General features: G+C 40.8%; 1 protein-coding gene across 3 annotated transcripts in view; it reads left to right on the top strand.

Annotated features, from left to right (window-relative positions):
- LOC144679935 (serine/threonine-protein kinase OSR1-like) overlaps positions 1–23,798 on the top strand; it is a 246,877-nt gene that overhangs the window by 110,611 nt on the left and 112,468 nt on the right. For all 3 annotated transcript variants that reach the window (XR_013576449.1, XM_078540914.1, XM_078540913.1), the window contains exon 5: positions 2,252–2,307. Coding sequence is in view for 2 of the 3 variants with exons in the window: in XM_078540914.1 (XP_078397040.1) it covers positions 2,252–2,307 (56 nt within the window). In the remaining variant the exon portion in view is untranslated. The remainder of the gene's footprint in view (positions 1–2,251; positions 2,308–23,798) is intronic.

Genomic DNA, 23,798 nt, shown 5'->3' with positions numbered 1-23,798 from the left:
GTCAAGAAGGCATTTGATAAAGTGCTACGTCAAAGGATATTGCGTAATATAAAAGCTCATGGCATAGGGGTAACATGTTGGCATGGATAGAAGATTGGCTGTCTAGCAGGAAGCAGAGTAGGCATAAATGGGTCTTTTTCAGGTTGGCAAGATGTAATGTTTGATGTGCCACGGGGATCAGCGCTGGGACCTCCAACTGTTTACAATTTACATAAATGACTTGGGTAAAGGAATGGTTGCCAAATTTGCTGACAACACAAAATAGGTAGGAAAGTAAGTTGTGAAGAGGACATAAGGAGGCTATAAAAAGGGATAGATAGGTTGTGAGTAGGCAAAGACCTGGCAAATGGAGTATAATGTGAGAAAATGTGAAATTGTCCATTTTGCCAGGAAGAATAAAAGAGGAATGTTATCTATATGTTGAGAGATCACAGAGCTCTGAGATGCAGAGGGACCTGGGTGTCTTAGTGCATGAATCACAAAAGGCTAGTATGCAGATACAGCAAGTAATTAGAAAAGCTATTAGAATGTTATCATTTATTGTGAGGGAATTGAATACAAAAGTAGGGAGGTTATGCTTCAGTTATACAGAGCACTAATGAGACCATATCTGGAGTACTGTGTACAGTATTGGTCACTCTATTTAATGAAGGATGTAAATGTGTTGGAAACAGCTCAGAGAAGGTTTACCAGATTAATACCTGGAATGGATGGGTTGTCTTATGAGGCAAAGTTGGTCAGGCTAGGCTTGTGTCCATTGGAGTTTAGAAGAATATGAGGCGACTTGATTGAAACATATAAGATCCTGAGGAGACTTAACAGGGTGGGTGTGGAGAGGATGTTTCCTCATGTGGGAAAATCTAGAACTAGGAGTCCCTGTTTAAAAAAAAATAAGGGGTCACCCATTTAAAACAGAGATGAGGTGAAATTTCTTCTGAGGGTCATGAGCCTTTGGAACTCTCTTCCTGTAAAGGCAGTGGAAGCAGAGTCTTTGAATATTTTTAAGGCAGAGGTGGATAGATTCTTGGTAAGCAAGGGTGATAGGTTATCGAGGGTAGGTAGGATGCAGATTTGAGGTTACTATCAGATCAGCCATGATCTTATTAAATGGTGGACCAGGCTTGAGAGGCCTCATGGTGAATTGTCTTCAACCCTTCATGTAAAAGAAAATATTCTCCTCTTTCTGGTCCAAAACATTTAATCTTGTATCCATGGCCTGTTGTTTTGTATTTCTCCATCATTGGAAATAGTCTGTTGACATTTATTGTGTCCCTTCCTTTTATAATCACTCCATATTCACCTTTGTTATAACAAAAATGATCCTAATTTTTGTTTGTATTTATCTTTCCTCCTATCAGTGAACATCCTATTGAATCTGTTGTACCCTCTCTATAGCCTTTGAATGCTTATGTTATTGAGCCCAAAACTTGTGGTCTTTAAGTATTATATAGATTTACCATTCCATGATCTATTGAGGCAAGAAAGAGTTAACCAAACTAATTCTCATTCCAAGAGCTTAAAATAGACATGCTATCACAAGTGATGCGATGGAGTTCAATGTGTATTTTTTGCTGTGAAACCTTAATGGATGGTCCAGGCCCCAGAGTTCTGAATGGCACAAAGTTCAAAAACAATAGGAGAAAGGAAGTGGTTAACTTAATAAGTAATGATTTGATGTCATCAAGTCCTGTAGGTGATGGATAGACTTTTGGGACTCAGTAAATGAGTCACTAACCACAGAATTTTCAGTCTCTTGACTGTCCTAGTAACCACTACAATTATATGCCTAGTCCACTAGAGCTTCTGGTCAATAGCAATGCCTCATCTTCAACCTCCATGAGGAATCAGAAATGGTAATACCATCGAGTGTCATGCAGAAATGATTTAGGGACTCTTTCAGTATATCTGCTGCAAGTTCAGCACAATATTAAAGTTTTTAGCTCCTTCACTGCATAAAATATAACAGTGACAAGCTAATTTGTTGTTATGCTTTCCTTTCCAATAACTCTTTTATATAGAGAATAATGTGCATGATCTAATGTGATATTTGCCTTGGAAGTATCTATCAGTAAATTGCTGGAATGAGTCATATTGATTGTGGCATCGAAGAAGGCCATTTGAACACTGAGTTGGATCCTCTATTTTTAAGGTCCCTCCTTAACACTGGAATTTTCCATCAACAGCTGGTACTGTGGAGGACTTTTGTCCCTTTTGATTCCTGCACAGCTGAATCCCTTTATTTATCTTGCAGAGACTTGAAGGCAGGAAACATTCTTCTTGGTGAGGAAGGCTCAGTACAAATTGCAGGTAATTACCAGTCAACGAAGGGAATCATTTTCAGTGCATTAAGTAGCTAAAGCGGTGAAATGACTGCTGAGGATATTGTAAAACTACAAAAAGAAAGAGATGTCTGACCTTAGATTTTAACTGATTGGGTTTCTTTGATGCAAATTTAAACACACACATGCACCAACTCTCTCAGGCAAACATCTGACATATCACAGAAAAAGATGTGCACATGTACATTCCTGAAGTCAGGGGTATGTGCTTTTCTCTCTCTCTCTCTCTGCCTCTTTCATTTTCATAGGCACACATCTCACCCTTCCCTGGCCCCCCACAAAGAAGCATGCATATAAACACCAACCCTCACCTCAACAAAGACATACACACACCCAGCCAATCCATGCGCAAAGATGGAAGTTTACTCCTACAAGCATGTACACACACCACTTAACCCAGATAGACATACAAAAAGTCCAGTGGCAATTGAAATTCATTCAATTTCAGGCATTCAGTGTCAGTGTGAACACTCCTGAGCCAATTATAGCATGCTGCCTCTACTCTGCACCAATAATGTGGCTCAACCTCCGATTTAGAGGGCTGCTTCCCACTTTACTCTCATTTTGCAATTTCCAACAGCAGCCAGCTTGTTGCCTCGTTATTTAATGTAATCTCATTGAGTGAAATTAAAAATCCGCAATTAATCCAGCAGCAGCAGTGGGAGTGTGCTGAATAGCTGAAAATTGGGGAGATATAGTTTTAAAAGTCAATGTACTGACTTTTGCTAATTGAAAGAGTTTGCGATTTTCATCCTTTTCAAAACTCCACTGATCAGCTGAAATGATGTGGGCTATGTGGTTTATGGGAAGTGGTGACTGGCTTTATTCTTATCCCTAGTTTCATTATCTTCTTTTGAAGAGGAACCATAAATAGTAATGTTTATTTTTGTCCATTTTATTAATATTTCTATCTAAACACAGTGATAATGATGTCGTGGGATGGTTGTGGGGCATGGTGGGGTAAAAATGAAGTCCAGGTGAGAGAACCAAATTAATGGAGTTGGAATAAGAAGCCATGATTCAAGTGGAGTGCTTCATTTATTTGATATCAAAATAAATGGGAATGCATAAAGCCTCCTTCAGCATAGTTCCGGGGGATTCCATTGAATGAAGCATTAATCTGTTTTCCACTTTTCAGATACTGAATGATCTGTTTTGTTTCTCCTGTATTTTCTGGGTTTCCAGCGTTTTGGGGTTATGTTTTCTCTCTGGTATAATGTGACTCCTTTCTACAACTTTAGGGTCTGTTACTCATCCTAACTATCAAACCTGTTATCACCAATGCCACCACCCCCCATCCCCCCCCATCACCCATCACCCTAACAGGCTCTGGATGCTGGGTCAATTGAAATTTTCAAGGTTGAGATCACTATATTTGTGTATGTTGAAATGCATTCTGTTGCCTGTGTAAGTAATTTTTAAATTGATTTTTGTTAGAGATATTTCTGCTTTCTTCTGATTATAGAGATATAATCTTCCTGTTGATGAATCAATGGCTTGCTGCTCACTGAATAAGCCATTGAACTGGTACTTGGCAGGTAGAATAATTCATCTACAGGTTGGAGTCTAAAACTAGCATTTTGTTATATTTTGGATGTAATTATCAAAATAACATCTTGATGTCTGACAGTATTTCAATCTCTGAGCCAGCTCAATCAGCATCTAATGTCTCTATTTGGGAATACACAGAGTAACAGATGCAGAGGGAGGCGTGTTGGAGGATGAGTGGTACCATGAATCTGAGTGGGCGGGTGAGAGGTTCCACTCAGTTTCCAGTCTGAACCAAAGATTTGCATGAAAAACAGGCATTTCTCCACAGGTGAGAAGAGACACACTGAGCTGTTCAAGTCACTCTCTCATATGTTGGTTTCAAGCAGCACTGACCAGCAGAACCTGCTGTAGCTGGAGATGATGCTGTGCAACTTAGAGATTTGGAAGTAACACTTTTAACCCACAGGCTAGAATAACGTGTAAATTGGATCCCTGTTGACTTATCATTAGTCTACCATCATCTTAAAAGTGTTGACTAATGAGAAGATTGTAGGGCTAGTTTTCTAGAAATACAAATAAGCTGAAGTTGCTTTCGCCTGAACCTATTTTGTGGGTTCCTTCAAAAAGCAGCTGAATGAATAAATGATTAAGACTGGGAATGCAGATTGTAACAGTAGACAAATGACATTGTATTATCTGAGCACAATGGCTTTTGTGCGTTTCAGACTTTTTGGATTTGCGGTCTTATTCGTGATGCATCCTTGAGGCTTATTTGCGTAGAAATTTTGCTTGTAGTTAGTTGTCTTTATCCAGAACTTAAATTGGGAGAGTTTTCAGTGTTGCAGAATGCTTGTAATTTGTGGTTATTTGCGCTAATAAGGTTTCCTCATCTTATGAAGACTGACTGACTAATATCTATAGATGAAGGTTTAAAAATAATTTTTTTTGGAGAATCGCAAGATTGTTCAAGCCAACAGTTAAATTCCACTTCCCAGTTGCGCACACTGTTGGTAACAGTTGAGATTAATTTGCATTCATTCATTAAGTTGCATTAAATTCAAGCTCAAAATTTTAAACCTGTTTTAAATTTTGTGTGACCTGTGAGCATTGGAATGAAATTGCTCACAAATGTTGGCTATACTGAATTCATGCACTTAAAAGAAAACTTTGAAGTTGTTAAGATTGAACAGTGCACTTTATTGCCAGTAAACACTCATGCCATGCAACATTGTAATTGAGGGGTGGTCGGTGTATTCGTACACCAGATCTCTCTATAGTATTTAAACTGACATTCTGAGATCAATCTTTGCTGTTCAATTCCTATCTGAGTGTTTTGCTTTCTTAGCCTTAAGTTTAGTATTTGTGTATAGGATTATAGATGCACACTTGTGAGCAGCAGTTCTGTAGTGCAAGGGCAAGGTGTTAATGTAATGACACTGTATTGCTGTCCTAACTAAGACAACTGACTCAACAGTCCAATGTAAAATTCCACTTCCATTATTTATGCTTGGTGTCTATAATGGCTCTACTGTGAAGCATTTTGGAATGTCCTCCTTTATATGTTGTAAAGGTGTTAAAAATGTGCATAACTGCTTCCTATTTCAAATGTCACCAGACGTGCTGGGTATTTGCAGTATTTTCTGCTTTTTCTGTGTTTTCCAATATTCAGGTGAGGCACTCTGCTACCTTATAGTGTGTGCGTGTATTAAGTTACATCAAAAGTATGATGTTCCTTAGAGATTAATCATTTAACCTTTTCATAATGGTGCAAGCATATTGCTCGTAGCCTTCAAAGAACAATCTAACATCACTATAAAGACAAAATCAGCTTTACCCATCTCTGGCCTGTCACTTGTATTATTTATGAATGTAGTACACCACTGTCATTCACTTTATTAAAAAGAAATGTTCCTTTTTCTATATTAAGAACTGTACTGACACTGAGCTGCAATTTCATACAATTTAATTAAATGCCTGGCCTCCCAGTGCAGCTGTATTTATCTCTCACCATTGTGACAGATCCTGTACATATGAGACTGCTGGCTGGATAGAATGTTAACTTAGCCATTCTGTGTTACAGTAACAAGCAAATAAAGGCAGACTTTTAATTTAAAAAAAAAAAATCAATTACTTTCTATCACATTTCCTTCCTTTTATTTTCCCCAGAGGAATGCTACAATTTGAAAATACCTTTATTATACGATAGTAGAATTAACATGAAAAATTGCAAATGCTAGAAACATGACATAAAGCTGAAAATGATTGACTCTCGCATTAAGTAATACTATGTGAGTCGTGTAACTGAAGGAAGAACTTAGGATTTTAAGCAGATCCCATCATCAGAGTTATCCCATCTGCGTTGTTGTCGTCAGCTGCCCCTCAATTCAAGGATGACATCTCAGTCACAGGTTTCTGTCACGGGTCTTCATGTGACTGAACAGACCAATTCTGGATATGCAGACCTTTGGGCGCATGGGGCAGGGCGCCCCATAAGTTAGTGAGATCCAGAGTGCAGGATTTGCCTCCTTTCCTTTGCTGCTGCTGCTCTACCTCTTCATTAAGGCATTTGGACTCAAAGCATGATGTGGCTTGATGTACAAGTTGTCGCCATTTTGAATGATTATTAGCAAGCTCCTCCCAATCATTAATGTCAATGCTGCTGTGCTTCAAGGAGAGCTTCAGAGTGTCTTCCGTGGAAATCTGATTATTTGAGATTTGGAAAAAAGAGAACCTGGCGGGAGATGCTTTTCGGCCATCTGGACATACACTGTCTAGTCCACCATGATTGATTTTCTAGGAATTTTGCCTGAATCCTTGTGGAGCTGGCTTCAAGAAGGACGCTAGCATTTGTTTGCCAGCCCTCCCATTGAATCCAGAGGATGCAACCTTAACTTTGTCATTTATTTTTCTTTCAAATGCTGAAGTAGCTCCTCTTTAACAGCAGCCTATTGTTTAATTATAGTTCTGTCTGCCAGTCTTGGATACCAATTTACCTAGGTCAGATCAGTTCTTGCCTCCTTCCCCAAATAATTATTTTTTATTCTGGATCGTTTGTTATCCTTTTCCACAGCAAAACTAAATGTTTATGATGCTCTACTTCCAAGAGGAGGGGGCACCGTCTGTGGTTACTTTAAAAAAAGTTAAGGATTGTATCAAACTTAAAAGAAAAAGCACATAATTACGCAAAGGCGGTTGGTAGGCCAGAAGATTGGAAAGAATACAAAGAACAGCAAAAGATGACAAAAAGATTAATAAGGAGGGAAAATTTAGAGTATGACAAGGCTAGCTAGTAATATAAAGACAGATAGCAAGAGTTTCTATAGATATTTAAATAAGAAAGAGTTAAGTGAGCGCTGGTCCTACAGAAAGTGAGACTGGGAAATTGATAAAGGAAAGTAGGGAGATGGCAGATGAATTAAACAGGTATTTTGCTTCAGTCTTCACTATAGAGGACACAAGTAACATCCCAGAAATAGCTGTAAATCAGGAAATGGAAGGAAGGGGGGATCTCAGGAAAATTATAATCATCAGGGAAGTGGTATTGAGCAAATTGTTGGGGCTGTGGGCTGACAAATCCCCAGGTCTGGATGGACTTCATCCTAAGGTCTTGAAAGAAGTGGCTAGTGAGATAGTTGATGCACTGGTTTTAATTTTCCAAAATTCCATAGATTCAGGGAAGGTTCCATTAGATTGAAAAACAGCAAATATAGCTCCCTTTATTCAAAAAGGGAGAGAGACAAAGCAGGAAACTGTAGGCCAGTTAGCCTAACATCTGTTATAGGGAAAATGTTAGAAGCTATTATTAAAGATAATGTAGCAGGGCACTTATTTAAAAAAAAAATTAAAAGTAATCAGGCAGAGTCAACATGGTTTTGTAAAAGGGGAATCATGTGAACCAATTTGTTGGAGTTCATTGAATGAGTTACATGTGCTGTGGATAAAGGGGTACTGGTGGATGTACTGTACTTAAATTTCCAGAAGACCATGTGATAAATTGCCACATCAGAGGTTTTTCCGCAAAATAAAATCTCATGGTATAGGGGGTAACATATTGGCATGGGTAGAAGATTAGCTAGTTAACAGGAAGCAGAATTGGCATAAATTGTTTTTTTTCTGGTTGGCAGGATGTAACAACTGGTGTGCCACGGATCAGTTCTGGGGCCTCAACTTTTTACAATTTATATAAAAGACTTGGATGAAGGGACCGAAGGAGTGGTTGCTAAATTTGCTAACATCACAAACATAGGTAGGAAAGTAAATTGTGAAAAGGATGTAAGGTGGCTGCAAAGTGACCTAGACAGGTTAAAGTTAAATGAGTGGGCAAAGTTCTGGCGAATGGAGTATAATGTGGGCAAATGTGAAATCGCTCATTTTGGCAGGAAGAATTAAAAAAAACTTATTATCCAAATGGTGAGAGATTGCAGAGCTCTGAGATTCAGAAGGATCTGGATGTCCTAGTGCAATCTCAAAAGGTTAGTATGCAGGTACAGCAGGTAATTAGGAAAGCTCATAGAATGTCATTTATTGTGAGGGGAATTGATTACAAAAGTAAGGAGGTTATACTTCAGTTGTATAAGGCACTGGTGAGACCACACCTGGAGTATTGTGTACAGTACGGCCTCCTTATTTAAAGAAAGGTGTAAATGCGTTAGAAGCAGTTCAGAGAATGTTTAAAAACAAAAAACTACTGCGGATGCTGGAAATCCAAAACAAAAACAGAATTACCTGGAAAAACTCAGCAGGTCTGGCAGCATCGGCGGAGAAGAAAAGAGTTGACGTTTCGAGTCCTCGTGACCCTTCAACAGAACTAAGTAAAAATAGGAGAGGGGTGAAATATAAGCTGGTTTAAGGTGGGGGGAGAGAAGTTGGTGGGGGTGGGTGGTTGTAGAGACAAGCAAGCAGTGATAGGAGCAAATAATCAAAAGATGTCACAGATAAAGGAACAAAGAGGTGTTGAAGGTGGTGATATTATCTAAGAAAAGTGCTAATTAAGAATGGATGGCAGGACACTCAAGGTACAGCTCTAGTGGGGGTGGGGTGGAAAGACTGACAGGGCATTACAGGTATAGATTTAAAAATAATGGAAATAGGTAGGAAAAGAAAAATCTATATAAATTATTGGAAAAAACAAAAGGGAGGGGGAAGAAACGGAAAGGGGGTGGGGATGGGGGAGGGAGTTCAAGATCTAAAGTTGTTGAATTCAATATTCAGTCCGGAAGGCTGTAAAGTGCGTGGTCAGAATATGAGGTGCTGTTCCTCCAGTTTGCGTTGGGCTTCACTGGAACAATGCAGCAAGCCAAGGACAGACATGTGGGCAAGGGCCCAAACACTCCTTTCAAGTGAAGCAGCATTTCACTTGCATTTCCTCTAACTTAGTCTACTGCATTTGTTGCTCCCAATGCGGTCTCCTCTACATTGGAGAGATCAAACGCAAACTGGGCGACCGCTTTGCAGAACACCTGTGGTCTGTCCGCAAGAAAGACCCAAACCTCCCTGTCGCTTGCCATTTTAACACTCCACCCTGCTCTCTTGCCCACATGTCTGTCCTTGGCTTGCTGCATTGTTCCAGTGAAGCCAACGCAAACTGGAGGAACAGCACCTCATCTTCCGACTAGGCACTTTACAGCCTTCCGGACTGAATATTGAATTCAACAACTTTAGATCTTGAACTCCCTCCCCCATCCCCACCCCCTTTCCGTTTCTTCCCCCTCCCTTTTGTTTTTTCCAATAATTTATATAGATTTTTCTTTTCCTACCTATTTCCATTATTTTTAAATCTATACCTGTAATGCCCTGTCAGTCTTTCCACCCCACCCCCACTAGAGCTGTACCTTGAGTGTCCTGCCATCCATTCTTAATTAGCACATTCTCTTAGATAATATCACCACCTTCAACACCTGTTTGTTCCTTTATCTGTGACATCTTTTGATTATCTGCTCCTATCACTGCTTGCTTGTCCCTACAACCCTCCCGCCCCCCCCCCCCCCTCCCCAACTTCTCTCCCCACACCCCCCCCCACCTTAAACCAGCTTATATTTCACCCCTCTCCTATTTTTACTTAGTTCTGTTGAAGGGTCATGAGGACTCGAAACATCAACTCTTTTCTTCTCCGCCGATGCTGCCAGACCTGAGTTTTTCAGAGAATGTTTACTAGACTAACGCCAGAAATTGGGTTGTCTTATGAGGAAAGGCTGGACAAGTTAGGCTTGTATCCAGTGGAGTTTAGAAGAATAAGAGGTGACTTAATTGAAACCTTGAAGATCCTGAGGGGTGTTGGCAGGGTGGATCTGGAGAGAAAAAAACAAAAAGCTAAAAGATACTGCGGATGCTGGAAATCCAAAACAAAAACAGAATTACCTGGAAAAACTCAGCAGGTCTGGCAGCATCGGTGGAGAAGAAATCAGTTAACGTTTCGAGCCTTCATGGCCCTTCGGCAGAACTGAAGCATAGTTAGGAGAAAGGAGAAATATAAGCTGGTTTAAGGTGGGGGGGGGGGGGGGGGGAGAGAGAGAAGTTGAGGGTGTGGTGATTGTGGAGATAAGCAAGCCGTGATAGGAGCAGATAATCAAAAGATGTCACAGACAAAAGGATCAAAGAGGTGTTGAAGGTGGTGATATTTGTCTAAGAAAAGTGCTAATTAAGAATGGAAGACAGGACATTCAAAGTACAGCTCTAGTGGGGGTGGGGTGGAAGAGACTAACAAGGTTTTAGTTTTAGATTTAAAAATAATGGAAATAGGTGGGGAAAGAAGAATCTATATAAATTATTGGAAAAAAAGAGGGTGGGTGGGGGGAGGGGGAGAAACGGGGTGGGGATGGGGGGAGGGGGAGTTTAAGATCTAAAGTTGTTGAATTCAATATTCAGCCCGGAAGGCTGTAAAGTGCCTAGTCGGAAGATGAGGTGCTGTTCCTCCAGTTTGCGTTGGGCTTCACTGGAACAATGCAGCAAGCCAAGGACAGACATGTGGGCAAGAGAACAGGGTGGAGTGTTAAAATGGCAAGCGACAACTCATCGACACCAACACCCATCTGGGACCCTCCACCCCTGCTTGTCCCTCCATCCTCACCCCATCTTCCAATCCCAGCCCCAGCCGCGTATTCACTATACCCCCTGACCTTCCCCTCTCCGATGCTGAACGTTCAGTGCTCAGCAAAGGACTTAGTTTCATACCCTTACGCCCGCATCTCAATGAATTTCGGGCTCGGCATGATGCTGAACTCTTCTTCTGCCGTCTTCGTCTCCGTGCTCACTTCTTTGGGCAGGAGTCCTCTCCCCGTTCAACGGATCCTTTTACCCACCTCCAATATTCTCCCTCCACTTGGACCCCTCCCTCTGGATTCTTACCTTCTCTGGATCTTTTCATTGAGAACTGTCGGCGTGACATTAGCCGTCTCAATTTCTCTGCTCCTCTCACCCATTCTAATCTGTCTCTCTCTGAACTCACTGCACTCCGTTCTCTCAGGTCCAACCCCAACATTGTCATCAAACCCGCTGACAAGGGTGGCACTGTTGTCTGGCGCATTGACCTCTACCTCGCGGAGGCTGAGCGTCAACTCGCAGACACTTCCTCCTACCTCTCCCTGGACCATGACCCCACCACAGAACATCAAGCCATTGTTTCCAGGACTGTCACTGACCTCATCTCCTCTGGAGATCTTCCTCCCACAGCTTCCAACTTGATAGTCGCCCAACCTTGGACGGCCCGCTTCTACCTCCTACCCAAAATCCACAAACAGAACTGTCCTGGCAGACCGATCGTGTCAGCCTGTTCCTGCCCCACGGAACTCATTTCTCGTTATCTTGACTCCCTTCTCTCTCCCCTTGTCCAGTCCCTTCCCACCTACATCCGTGATTCCTCTGACACCCTACGTCACATCAACAATTTCCAGTTCCCTGGCCCCAACCGCTTCCTCTTCACCATGGATGTCCAATCCCTCTACACCTCCATCCCCCACCAGGATGGTCTGAGGGCCCTTAGCTTCTTCCTTGAACAGAGGCCCCAACAATCCCCATCCACCACTACTCTCCTCCGTCTGGCTGAACTTGTTCTCACACTGAACAATTTCTCCTTTAACTCCTCTCACTTCCTCCAAATAAAAGGTGTGGCTATGGGTACCCGCATGGGCCCCAGCTATGCCTGTCTCTTTATGGGGTATGTGGAACATTCCTTGTTCCAGTCCTACTCCGGCCCCCTCTCACAACTCTTTCTCCGGTACATCGATGATTACTTCGGTGCTGCTTCATGCTCTCTTTGGGACCTGGAAAAATTTATTAATTTTGCTTCCAATCTCCACCCCTCCATCATTTTCACATGGTCCATCTCTGACACTTCTCTTCCCTTCCTTGACCTCTCTGTCTCAATTTCTGATGATAGACTGTCCACCAATATCCATTACAAGCCTACCGACTCCCAAAGCTATCTCGACTACAGCTCCTCACACCCCGCTTCCTGTAAAGACTCCATCCCATTCTCTCAGTTCCTTCGCCTCCGTCGCATCTGTTCTGATGACGCTACCCTCAAAAACAACTCCTCTGACATGTCCTCCTTCTTCCTTAACCGAGGTTTTCCATCCACGGTCGTTGACAGGGCCCTCAACCGTGTCCGGCCCATATCCCGCGCATCCTCCCTCATGCCTTCTCCTTTCCAGAAACATGATAGGGTCCCCCTTGTCCTCACTTATCACCCCACCAGCCTCCGCATTCAAAGGATCATCCTCCGCCATTTCCGCCAACATTTCCCCACCCCCCCCTTTTTTTTCAATAATTTATATAGATTCTTCTTTCCCCACCTATTTCCATTATTTTTAAATCTAAACTAAAACCTTGTTAGTCTTTCCACCCCACCCCCACTAGAGCTGTACTTTGAATGTCCTGTCTTCCATTCTTAATTAGCACTTTTCTTAGACAAATATCACCACCTTCAACACCTCTTTGATCCTTTTGTCTGTGACATCTTTTGATTATCTGCTCCTATCACGGCTTGCTTATCTCCACAATCACCACACCCTCAACTTCTCTCTTTCCCCCCCCCGCCCCCCCCCCCCCCCCCCCCCAACCTTAAACCAGCTTATATTTCTCCTTTCTCCTAACTATGCTTCAGTTCTGCTGAAGGGCCATGAAGGCTCGAAACGTTAACTGATTTCTTCTCAACCGATGCTGCCAGACCTGCTGAGTTTTTCCAGGTAATTCTGTTTTTGTTTTGGATCTGGAGAGGATGTTTCCTCTTATGGGAGAATCTATAACTCAGGCTCACTGTTTAAAAATAAGGGGTCACTCATTTAAAACAGATGAGAAATTTTTTCTGAGGGTTGAGTGTCTTTGGAACTCTCTCCCTCAATAGGCGGTGGAAGAAGAGTCTTTGAATAATTTTTAGGCAGACCTAGATAGATTCTTGATTAACAAGGGGGTGAAAGATTATCAGGGGGTAGGCAGGAATGCGGGGTTGAGGTTACATTCAGATCATCCATGATCATCTTGAATGGCAGAGCAGGCTCAAGGGGCCAAGTGGCCTACTCCTCCTAATTTGTATGTAAATCACTGTCCCCTAAATGTTCCTCTAATGACATTTGATCCACTTGATCTACCTCATTCCCCAGAACCGGATCTAGCAATGCCTACTTCTCCATTGGACTAGAAGCATTCTCATGTAGAAAATTCTCCTGAAAACACTCTAGAAACTCTTACCCTTCTCTACCCTTTACACTATTTACTATCCCAATCTATACTAGGATAGTTAAAGGTCCCCCATTGCAACTATTGTAACATTTTTGTGCCTCTGTAATTTCCTTGCAAATTTGTTCCCCTCTCTTTCCCACTAGTTGGTGGACTATAGAATACACCCAGTGGTGTAATGGTATCTCAACTGTTACTTAACTGTAAACAAATAGATTATCTCCTTGTTCCTCTAGGATATTGTTTCATTCGTTAATACTATCATCCCTCCTCCTTTCTTTCCTTCCCTATTCTTTCTGCACACCTTACATCCAGGAATATTTTGTATCCTTGAATAAAAACAGAAAATGCTGGGAAAACGGAAAAAAAAGCATTTTCTGTTTTTATTTCAGATTTCCAGCATCCATAGTATTTTGCCTTTATCTTACTGTCATTTCTTGAGCTAGATCTTCATTATTGCAGCTGTCAGGAACTGCAATATATTACAGAATTTTAAGGACAACTTTGAATGTGAGCCTAAAAGCTTAAGTCCTTTTCAAAATGGAGGTATAGACTGACATTTTGGTACCTTTGTGTTTGTTCAAACTTTCAGTCTTGGTTATCTCTAGAGCTTATTACAAAGAATCATTAAAATTCAAAAACCCCTCCATTGCATCTTCTGAAAGGTATGAAAACCATTTGGCTTATGAGAGAGCAGGAGACAAGAAGGGACTTCAAAGGACCTCAGCGTAACTAACTACTTTGCCAGGTGGTACAATGATTCATTGAAATTAACATAGCCATTTTATTTTGGTTGTGACAATGACAAGCTGCAAAAGCCATGTGTGCAGAACCCCCAGGAAGAAGTCCAAGACATCAGTGAGTTTTTCGCTCTGCCACTGGGAGTCAGAGGAAGGTTATCCAGAAATCAACTGTTTTGCTGAGAAAAATCTAGGCAGTCTTCAAGTGTCATATTTGTGGAACTAGTGAGCAACAAGAAACCTTCTCTCTGTCCCAAAACCTGCTTAACCTGCTGAGTCCACCTGAAAAAGGCAAACACTGACTACTCAACTGCAGAATCCATCACAGTTGCCAAACTGAACCTCAATCCCTTCACTTGATCCCTTCACTTGGGAAAGGAGGAATTAAACCTATGACCTGCAACAATATTAAAATCTCATCTTTAAGTATCCTTTATATTCATGTGCAATTTAATCTTTATTTTAATTAATAACATGATCACTTTTGAGTAACTTTCAGCTTTGTTTTTGTGATAAACTAAGCTCTATCCTGTTTAGACTAAAGCTTTGCTGGTTAATTTCAAATCGACTCATTCGCAAACGAAAAGGGGATTAACATACACGCATGCACGTGCACACATTTGTAGTTCACAGACCACTTTGAGGAAACATCTTTTAAGTGGTTGAGACTGCAGTGTCATGCTCCCACATAGCTGCCTGCAGCTTGCCAACCTTATTTGCCACATTCTGTGCGTTCACAGAAATGTACTGAAAACCTAATTAAAACTTAATAGAATTCCATCTTACCCTGAGCCCACCTAACACCTTATATTTCTTAGCCTAATGTTAGCTGTCCTTCCCAATTTTTTGAGCGCATTGTTTTTCCCCTCTAATGTGACCTCCTGCCAAGTTAATTTAAACACTCCCAATAGCACTAGCAAATCGCCCTCCAAGGATGTTGGACTTGGCTCTTTTCAGATGTAACCCATCCAACCTGTGCAAGTCCCATCTCTAAATGCAGTTTTCGATTGATCTAGTAGGAAAACATTACACTCTGTAAAGAAAAGATTTACATTTATTTAGCACCTTTAATGACCTCAGAAGATCACCAAAATGCTTCACTGCCAGTAACTTTGAAGTGTAGTCACTGTTGTTTTGTAGGCAAACATGGCAGTCTATTAAAATATAAGAAAGTTATGCATAACCAATTTATTGAAATCTTTCAAATTTGAATTGGTGGATAAAACTGTTGCAGGGCATGTTAGATATTCAGAAATTTTGGTTGGAGTTTGGTAGATCAGGTTAAAGGGAAGATTCTAGGAATGAATGGGAGTGTTTCGGATGAAGCAATAAATCAGCTCAATGCTAGGAAGCAAAAGGTAACTGTGGATGGAAGTGCTAAGTGTACAGGTGGAGCTGTCATGGGTTCTGTCATGAGATCTCTGTTCTTACTATGGAAAATTAGGCAAACTATTATAGTAATAAGCATGGGGAAATTGTTCTTGAAGTTGAATAAAAAACAATTGTTTTCCATCAGGTTTTCTTATCCCAATCCAACCATTTCTGACCACTTATAACTGAAACCACCGTTCATCCTTCTTTCGCTCTTCCAAGATCACTTTCTTCTGTATCCTCCCCAAAAACCTCTTCCACATCCCTCACTCCACATCATTTACTACTGATGTGTAAGCTACCCTCTATTTAGCCTTTGGCCTCCCTTTTGCTGCAGTAGTTTTGCAGCTGTTGATCTGTTTAACTTCTTTCTCACCTTCACCTTTTGAGGTGGCCCTAGCAAAAACCATTACTGTCTCCAGATTGGTTGTCTCCAGGGTTCGGCCTCCATCTTCACTCCTCAGTTTGCGCACATCAGATGACCAGATAATTTGATTTTAGGTTTTGAGAGAGAAATGTTAGCCTAGTGATCTTGCCACACTAAAGGAAATTTTGAAAAATGCAAGAGTCCTTGACAACAAGTAAAAATTAATTTAGAAGTCAACAGTGGTGCTTTTTCGATTACCTGAGTTCTGAATAAAAACCCTTTGAAAATGGTGGTTAAGGAGGGAGGATGTGATTAAATAGTTTAATATCAAAACATAACACATTTAGGAATATGGGGAAAGATTTTGAGGCTCAATAAACTTGTGCAGAGAACTTAATATGGAATGGTTTGCCAGGAGCAATGATTGGGACCAGGTCATCACTTAATCTAAAAAATAACTTTCTGTAGTATACATTGGATTGGGACTTCTAGAAGGATGTGGATTGTGTGCTACAGAGGCACCTTCATTTGACTTTCCTTTACCTTTCATCTCCAATCACTTGTCTGCCTTCTCACTTTTCCCTCACAAATGACAAATCCCTGGCCTTCTCTAGTGTTCCAATGAAGCTGAACGCAAGCTTGAGAAACAGCACTTCATCTATCAACTTAGCACTTTACAACCTTCCAGACTCGATGTTGTGTTGAACAATTTTAGATTGTAACTTTTCATTTTGCTTTCTTTTTCTTTGTGGTTTTATCTTGCTCTTGTTTCTCTCAATTTTTTGCTTTTGGATGGAAGCTGTTCCTGAGTCTAGCATTCAGACCTCCTCTAGGCTTGCTTTGTTTCTTGCCCTATTATCACTTCCTTGGGCCTTGCATCATGAACTCTTTTTTGTCATTTAATCTCTCCTGCTTTCAACCTTATGACAGACCTCCCCTCTTGTTCTTTATCCCATCCTTCCACTTTCATGTGCTTAAGACCCATTACATCTGTTTTCCCAATTCTGATGAAAGGTCATCAACCAGAAACGCTAACTTGGTTTCTGTCTCTCTGCCTTGTGAGTACTTAAAGCATTTTTTTGTTTTTGTTTCAGTCATGAACTGGAATTGGTGATCAGCATAACACTTGCATAGAATCAACTAGCTTACAGGCGACAGTGCAATAAAAACTGATCGTTGTAAAAAATGAACAACATTGATTCCTGATGTGGCATAAAAGGAGGAGGATTTGGGTTTGGCTGTTGTGGATGAGCTGAAATGCATTTTCATATCTCTACATTCTGAGTTTAAAAGTGTCTGTCTTGACTTGGTGGCAAAACTTATTGCCTCTGACTAAAAAGATTATTGGTTGGTTGACATGCCAGCCAGTGCAGTCATTGGAGTGTCATCTTTTGGATGAGATTTTAAATTAATGTCCCATGTGCTGTCTTGGGAGAACAAGATAAATCCCATGTCATTGTTTAAAGAAGAATGAGATTTTGTGTGTTCCGGCTAACATTTATCCTTCAACCAATAGCACTGAAAAGAAAAAAGTTTTCATACAAACATACATATGAAATATGAGCAGAAGTAGGCCATTCAGTGCCTCGAGCCTGCTCCGCCATTCAATGAGATCATGACTGATCTTTGTTTCGCATTCCACATTCCCATCTACCCCGATAACCTTTGATCCCCCTTGCCTAACAAGAATCTATCTACCTCTGCCTTAAAAATTATTCAAAGACTCCACCTCCACTGCCTTCTAGGGCAGAGTGTTCCAAAGTCTCACAACCCTCAGAAAAATTCTTCTCATCTCTGCCCTATAAGGGGAAACCCCTAATTTTAAAATAGTGGCTCTTAGTTCTGGACTTACCCACAAGAGGAAATATAATTTCCATGTCCACCTTATCAATACCGTTCAGCATCTTAGATCAAGTCACCCCTCACTCTTATAAACTCTGTGAAAACAAGCTCAGCCTGTCTAACCTGTCCTCTGAAGACAACCTGCTCATTCCAGGTATCAATCTAGTAAACCTCTTCTGAACCGCCTCCAATGCATTTATATCCTTCCTTAAATAAGGAGACCAGAACTGCACACAGTATTCAAGATGTAGTTTCACCAATTCCCTGTATAACTGATGCATAACATCCTTACTTTTATGCTCAATTCCTCTTGTAATAAAGGATAGCATTCCATTAGGTGGCTTAATTACTTGCTGTACCTGCTTACTAACTTTGTGACTCATACACTAGAACACCTAGATCCCTGGAATTCTGCAGCCGTTCTTCATTTAAGTAACGCACTGCTTTTTTTATTCTTCCTGCCAAGGTGAAAAATATTATTTTCCACAATATCCTTGGCGGCACCTTATCAAATGTTTTTTGGAAATCCAAGTACGCTACATTTACAGGCTTCCCTTTATCCACAGTGCATGTTACTCCTCCAAAGAACTCCAATAAATTATGAAATGCCCTCTTCTGAATTCTGAAATACCCCCTTAAATGTCTGCCACTGCTTCTCTATTGATCTATCACCTAGCCTAGTATCCCAGTTCACTTTACCTAGCTCAGCTTTCATGTCCACATAGTTGCCCTTGTTTAAGCTTAAAATATCACTCTTGGACCCACTCTTCTCCCTTTCAAACTGGATGTGAAATTCAATCATTGTGGTTGCTGCTACATAAGGGTGCCTTCACTCTTGAGGTAACTAATTATCCCTGTCACCTTACACGATGCCAAGTCTAATATAACCTGTTCTCTGATTGGTTTCAGAATGTGCTGCTCTAAGAAACGATCTCAAAAGCATTCTGTGAGCTCCTCATCCAGGCTACTACTGCCAGTCTGATTTTTACAGTTTATGTAGATTAATATCACCCATGATTATTGCTGTCTCTTTATCACAAGCGCTCAATATTCCTTCCTGTATACTTTGTACTACATTATGGTTACAGTTAGGAGCCTGTAGACCACTCCCACTAGTGACTTCTTTCCCCTACTCTTCCTCCTTTCCACCCAAACTGATTCTACATCCTGATCTGAACCAAGGTCATCCCTAACCTTTGTGCCAACAACATCCTTGATTAACAATGCTACCCCTCATAGTTGTTTAGAAAAGACTGAAACCAAGATAGACTCCTTCAGACAGTGTTTTATTGCTTGCCATAAAACTCTCCTCAGAACTAGCCTCAGCTGTATCCCTTTTATATAGCCGAATCGGTACTTAGTTAAACTGCCTAATAATTAGCAATTGAACTTTAACTGTTTCCTTTCCTAACAGATTCCCCTCTTAAAAAGAAAGTAACCATTAAGTTTATATGATCGCCCAAAAAAAGGTAATAATCAACATCAATATATTTTTCATTCAATAAATTGATCTTATTCCCCTCAAAAAAACATGTATAAATATGTCTACACAAGTATCTTTTCTTAAAGAAAAAGTTGTCCCTCTTTGAGGATCTCTAGTAACTTCTTGACACTCATTCTTCTTTTGGCGAAGCAGTCAGATAATTGGTAGCTGCTATCAATCCATTTCATCTTAGCAATCTCCTTATTCTCGAGCATCTGTTTTAAGGTTGCAATGGCAATTTGCAATCTCTTCTCGTTAATGCACTTCGTAGAGTGAACATTTTCCCAAAGTGTCTTATTATCTATAAGACATTCGATAGGTACCGTTTCTGAACGCTCTTTTCCATTTAAAACTTCCGCCGATATCTTTGATACAAAGAATGCCATATTTACCGCCTCAACAAGGGCGAGAGTCTCCACTGCTAACGTACTTTCTACAACTCTTCGTGTCTTTTAGATTCCCATGCCAAAGGGCAGCATTTACCCCCACCCTCGCGATGAGAAATATTATAAACCCTCCCACACTCAAATCCATCACCTAGATTTGCAAAAGACGCATCACTGAACACAATCGGTTTCCTTTTTCTAACATCACCCAAAGATGGAAATTTCAAAACACACTGCTCCATTTTTAGTTTTGTCAATGTTTTGTTTGCCTGAATTATTTCCTCAACCTTGGGATCATTCATTTTAGTGCTCAATTGTAGAACTCATTTTAGTGCTCAATTCCAAAACGTCAAAACTGATGCCTGGCCTTTGTTTGCCTAGCCCAATTGAGATTTTAAAAAAATTATTCATTCATGAGATGTGGGAGTCGCAGTCTAGGCCAGCATTTATTGCCCATCCCGAATTGCCCTTGTTCAGAGGGCATTTGAGAGTCAATCATATTGCTGTGGGTCCGGAATCACTGTTTCAGAAGCCGCTGTATCTTCCTGGGAGGCTCCACCACAACTAATTGCAATGGGATTGATGTTCTCTAAATAGGATTGCTGATGTAAAAGGACATGTGATCCGCTCTGCCTGATTTCCAATTCAATGTACTTATGCACCAGAAGCCTGACTTCCAATTTTAAACTCTGTTCTGTGCCCATTAATGACAACTGTTTCAAACTTGCTACCACCACCCCACAAAAAAATCATCTACATGCATCATAAAAATGCCTGAAAGTTTCCCTCCGTGGTGCCAATAAAACATTGCCGAGTCTGCTTCCAACTGAAGACAGCCCAACTTTAACAAAACTGACCTCACTGAGAAATGCCAAACTCTGGAGGCGTCATTTAAATCGTATATGCATTTGTTTAGCTTCCAGAGTGTCCCTTCTGTGTTTATTGCCTCTTTTAGTGGATGGAGAAAAACTTCCCTTTGAAGTTGGTGTCCCTGTGAAAAAAGCAGCTTTAATATCAATGGACTTACATTCCCAAGCATTTGTAGCTAATAGAGCATAACTTCCCCTGCTGTAGTGAATCCACTCTTGTATTTTGGTCACCCAATTTTTCTTCAAGCCCTCGTGCCGCTAGCCTGGCTTGAGCTTTAGAAGTCCCATCAGGTAGCACCTTTTCCACGCATATCCATCTATGAGACAGAGCTGGTTGTCCAGTATCTGACACCTGTGTATACACCAAATTCTTTCCAACTATGTAGTTCTTGCTTTTTGGCATCTTTATTCATTTATTGTCTAATTTGTTTGAAGCTACTAAGACTTCTCCATCACATGGGCTTCTGCTCCTTGTGGTGTCGCCAGTCTGTACCATCTTTCTTGACCTTGTTAAGCTACGCCCTCTATCCTGCCTTCTATCACGCTCTGGACTTTTACTGTTTGATCTCCTTCTCCCACATATAGATGTTCTTTCAATAGTTTGTGGTCTCTTCCTAGAGGCATGTTCACTTCCAGAACCACTCTCTGAACTGATACTGTGTTCCGTGCCTTCCGTTTTTGTACTCCATGTTTCCACAGACCTAACCTGTCCTTTATCTCGTACATTTAACTAGCTTTTATATTTTCCAGTGGCCTTCCCTGCTCTACCTACAATTGTCACATCCCGCCATTGGCCACTTCTGACAAGTACGTAACTTTAGTGCCAGCTTTCGGCAGTTGTCCTCTAGGACAAATTGCTTCAACTTCTTTGTCTGAGTTATTGCCTCCATCTTCAGATACCCTGTCAACTAGAGCTACCTGGTCCTCGCAATCATGCAACATATAGGTGGTTCCTTGTCCCTTTCTACATTTTCTGAACCTGCAAATTTGTAGTCTGTACCAACTGACCTTGATGACTGTACCCAAATTGCCTGGTTCCCATGCTGTGAAATGACTGTTTTACCACCTTTACCTATAATCCTTCCCGGACCTTTCCGCTCATTAAGTCCTTCTGTTTTATAGTATACCATGTCCCCCTGTTTGAAAATAGTTTCCGATGGACATGCATTGAGTCTTGGAGCTCAGCGAATTCTTTATGAAACTTCGGCTTTAAGGAAAGCTCTTCTACCTGTGTGTAGTGCATTTAAATGCTCAGAAAAGATAGAGCTAATCATAGTTCCCTCCCAAGCTGGGGATGATCATTCAGGACTGAAGGAATTTTTGGTTTTCTACCAAAAGCCAGCTGATATGGTCTCTTGCCCCCAACCATCTGCAGTGAATTCTTGGCATGGACAGCCATGCTAGAACCGATGTTAATTTACAGCTTGGTCTATCCGCCAATATTTTAACGAAGCATCTCACCTATTACCGCGTGATTCCTTTCACATACTCCGTAAGTAAAGGGGCTTTCAGCTGCGGCACTCATAACTATTTTAATCATATTTTCGCACATATCCTGGAACTAGTCGTTCGCAAATTCCCCCTCATTATTAGTGAGGAATTTCACTGGTGGTCCCAATCCGGTCCCTATCCACTTCTCCATTACCTGATCAACAATTCTTTTCTTTTCTTTACCATATATGATTGTCGACTGGCTAAACCTTGTTTCCAAATCTACAAAATGTAAATTAAAAATGTTCTTTTCTTTATCCCACAACTTTAAATCCATCGCCACAACTTCATTGGAATCCCTTGCTGAAGATAGACTCACTATCGGCTGTGACGGTGTCCTTCTGTATTTCTTACATATATCATATCTACCATTTATCTTCTCTATAAGTTTAGCATACTCTCCATCCTTTATTCCTACATCCCTTAGCAAAGTTTTTAGTCTTTGCGAAGAAGATTGGACAATTTGCTTTTTGTCTTCCAAATTCCTATCCCCTGATGCTAATAACACTTCTTTAATCTCCTTAGTAGAAAAATTACGTTTCAATAAAGGAATACAGTAGTGTCCAGAATGCACAAATTGTAAATCTATAGGTTTTCCAATACAATGACCATGTCATTTTCCATGTCCAGCTTCATTTGCGCTTTTTTTCATCGATGGTCTGCTCAACAGTAATGGTATTTCGCTAGACACAACATCTGTGCTGATAGAATGATTGACTTAGCTATCTTCCAGGGAATCACTACCCTTTTTAAAGATTTCAGGATATTATCATCTCCAAATCTAAAACTGGTGGAACACTCAAATTCTTTAACCTCATTCTGGCCCTTGTCATGTAAGGAGCCCAGGTAAAATTTAAATCCGTCTATTCCACAGACTGTAGACATGCATCTGCTATCTAGCACCACACAGTTGAAGGACTCTGCTGCTAAGACATTCATCACCGGACTGAAACTTCTTGTAACTAATACAACGCCCTCTCTTTGGTCAATGTCTCCATCATCTTCTGAGTCTTCTGTCTCATGATTAATTTTGAACACATTACATCGCTTGGAACAGTTCATTGCATAATGTAATTTTGAATCGCATCTAAACACCGATTGACCACACCCTCGGCATTTCTGGGGTTCATCCTTTTGTCGTAAATTCCTAATTCTTTTCTCCTGCCATAATTGTCCAAGGTGTTTCTGTCCCCATGGTTACAAATCTCCTTTTGTACCAATGCCTGCATCCTGTTTCTAAACGATCTCGCTATCCTGTTAACATTGTATCCTCCATTTTCTGTCTTACCGCTGAATGGCTCATTTTTGCCATGAATGCTGCCGGAAAGGAATGTTTTTTGAGGATTTTTTTTTAAGAGCTTCTGACATCTGTTCTAGCAGTGTGTCTTTCTGCAAAATTAACTCCCGTTAGAACTAGAAGCATGTCCACATTCAATGCTTTGGCACAGCCTAGTAACTTGAACACCAGCACCGATTGGGGAATTTCTAGACAACTTTTGCAATCTTGCATATAGTCTACCGAATTCCATTTTGTAATCTTCTATGGAACTTTCTTCCAACTTTCTAAATTTGTCAAAATCGGACCATGCTTCGTAAGCATTTAATGAATCATCTTTTTGATAGATTTTATCCATAAAATCTACTGTTTCCAAACCTTCATCCGTGTCCAAATGCTCAGGCTCCAGCTCCGAAAATACTTTGCATCTTATTTTGCTTTTGTATGGCAACGAAAGTGCCAAGGCAATTC

The sequence above is a fragment of the Cetorhinus maximus genome, chromosome 4 (assembly GCF_964194155.1).
Source record: "Cetorhinus maximus chromosome 4, sCetMax3.hap1.1, whole genome shotgun sequence".
Taxonomy (NCBI): Eukaryota; Metazoa; Chordata; class Chondrichthyes; order Lamniformes; family Cetorhinidae; genus Cetorhinus; species Cetorhinus maximus.
This window is presented reverse-complemented; position numbering and strand designations above follow the sequence as displayed.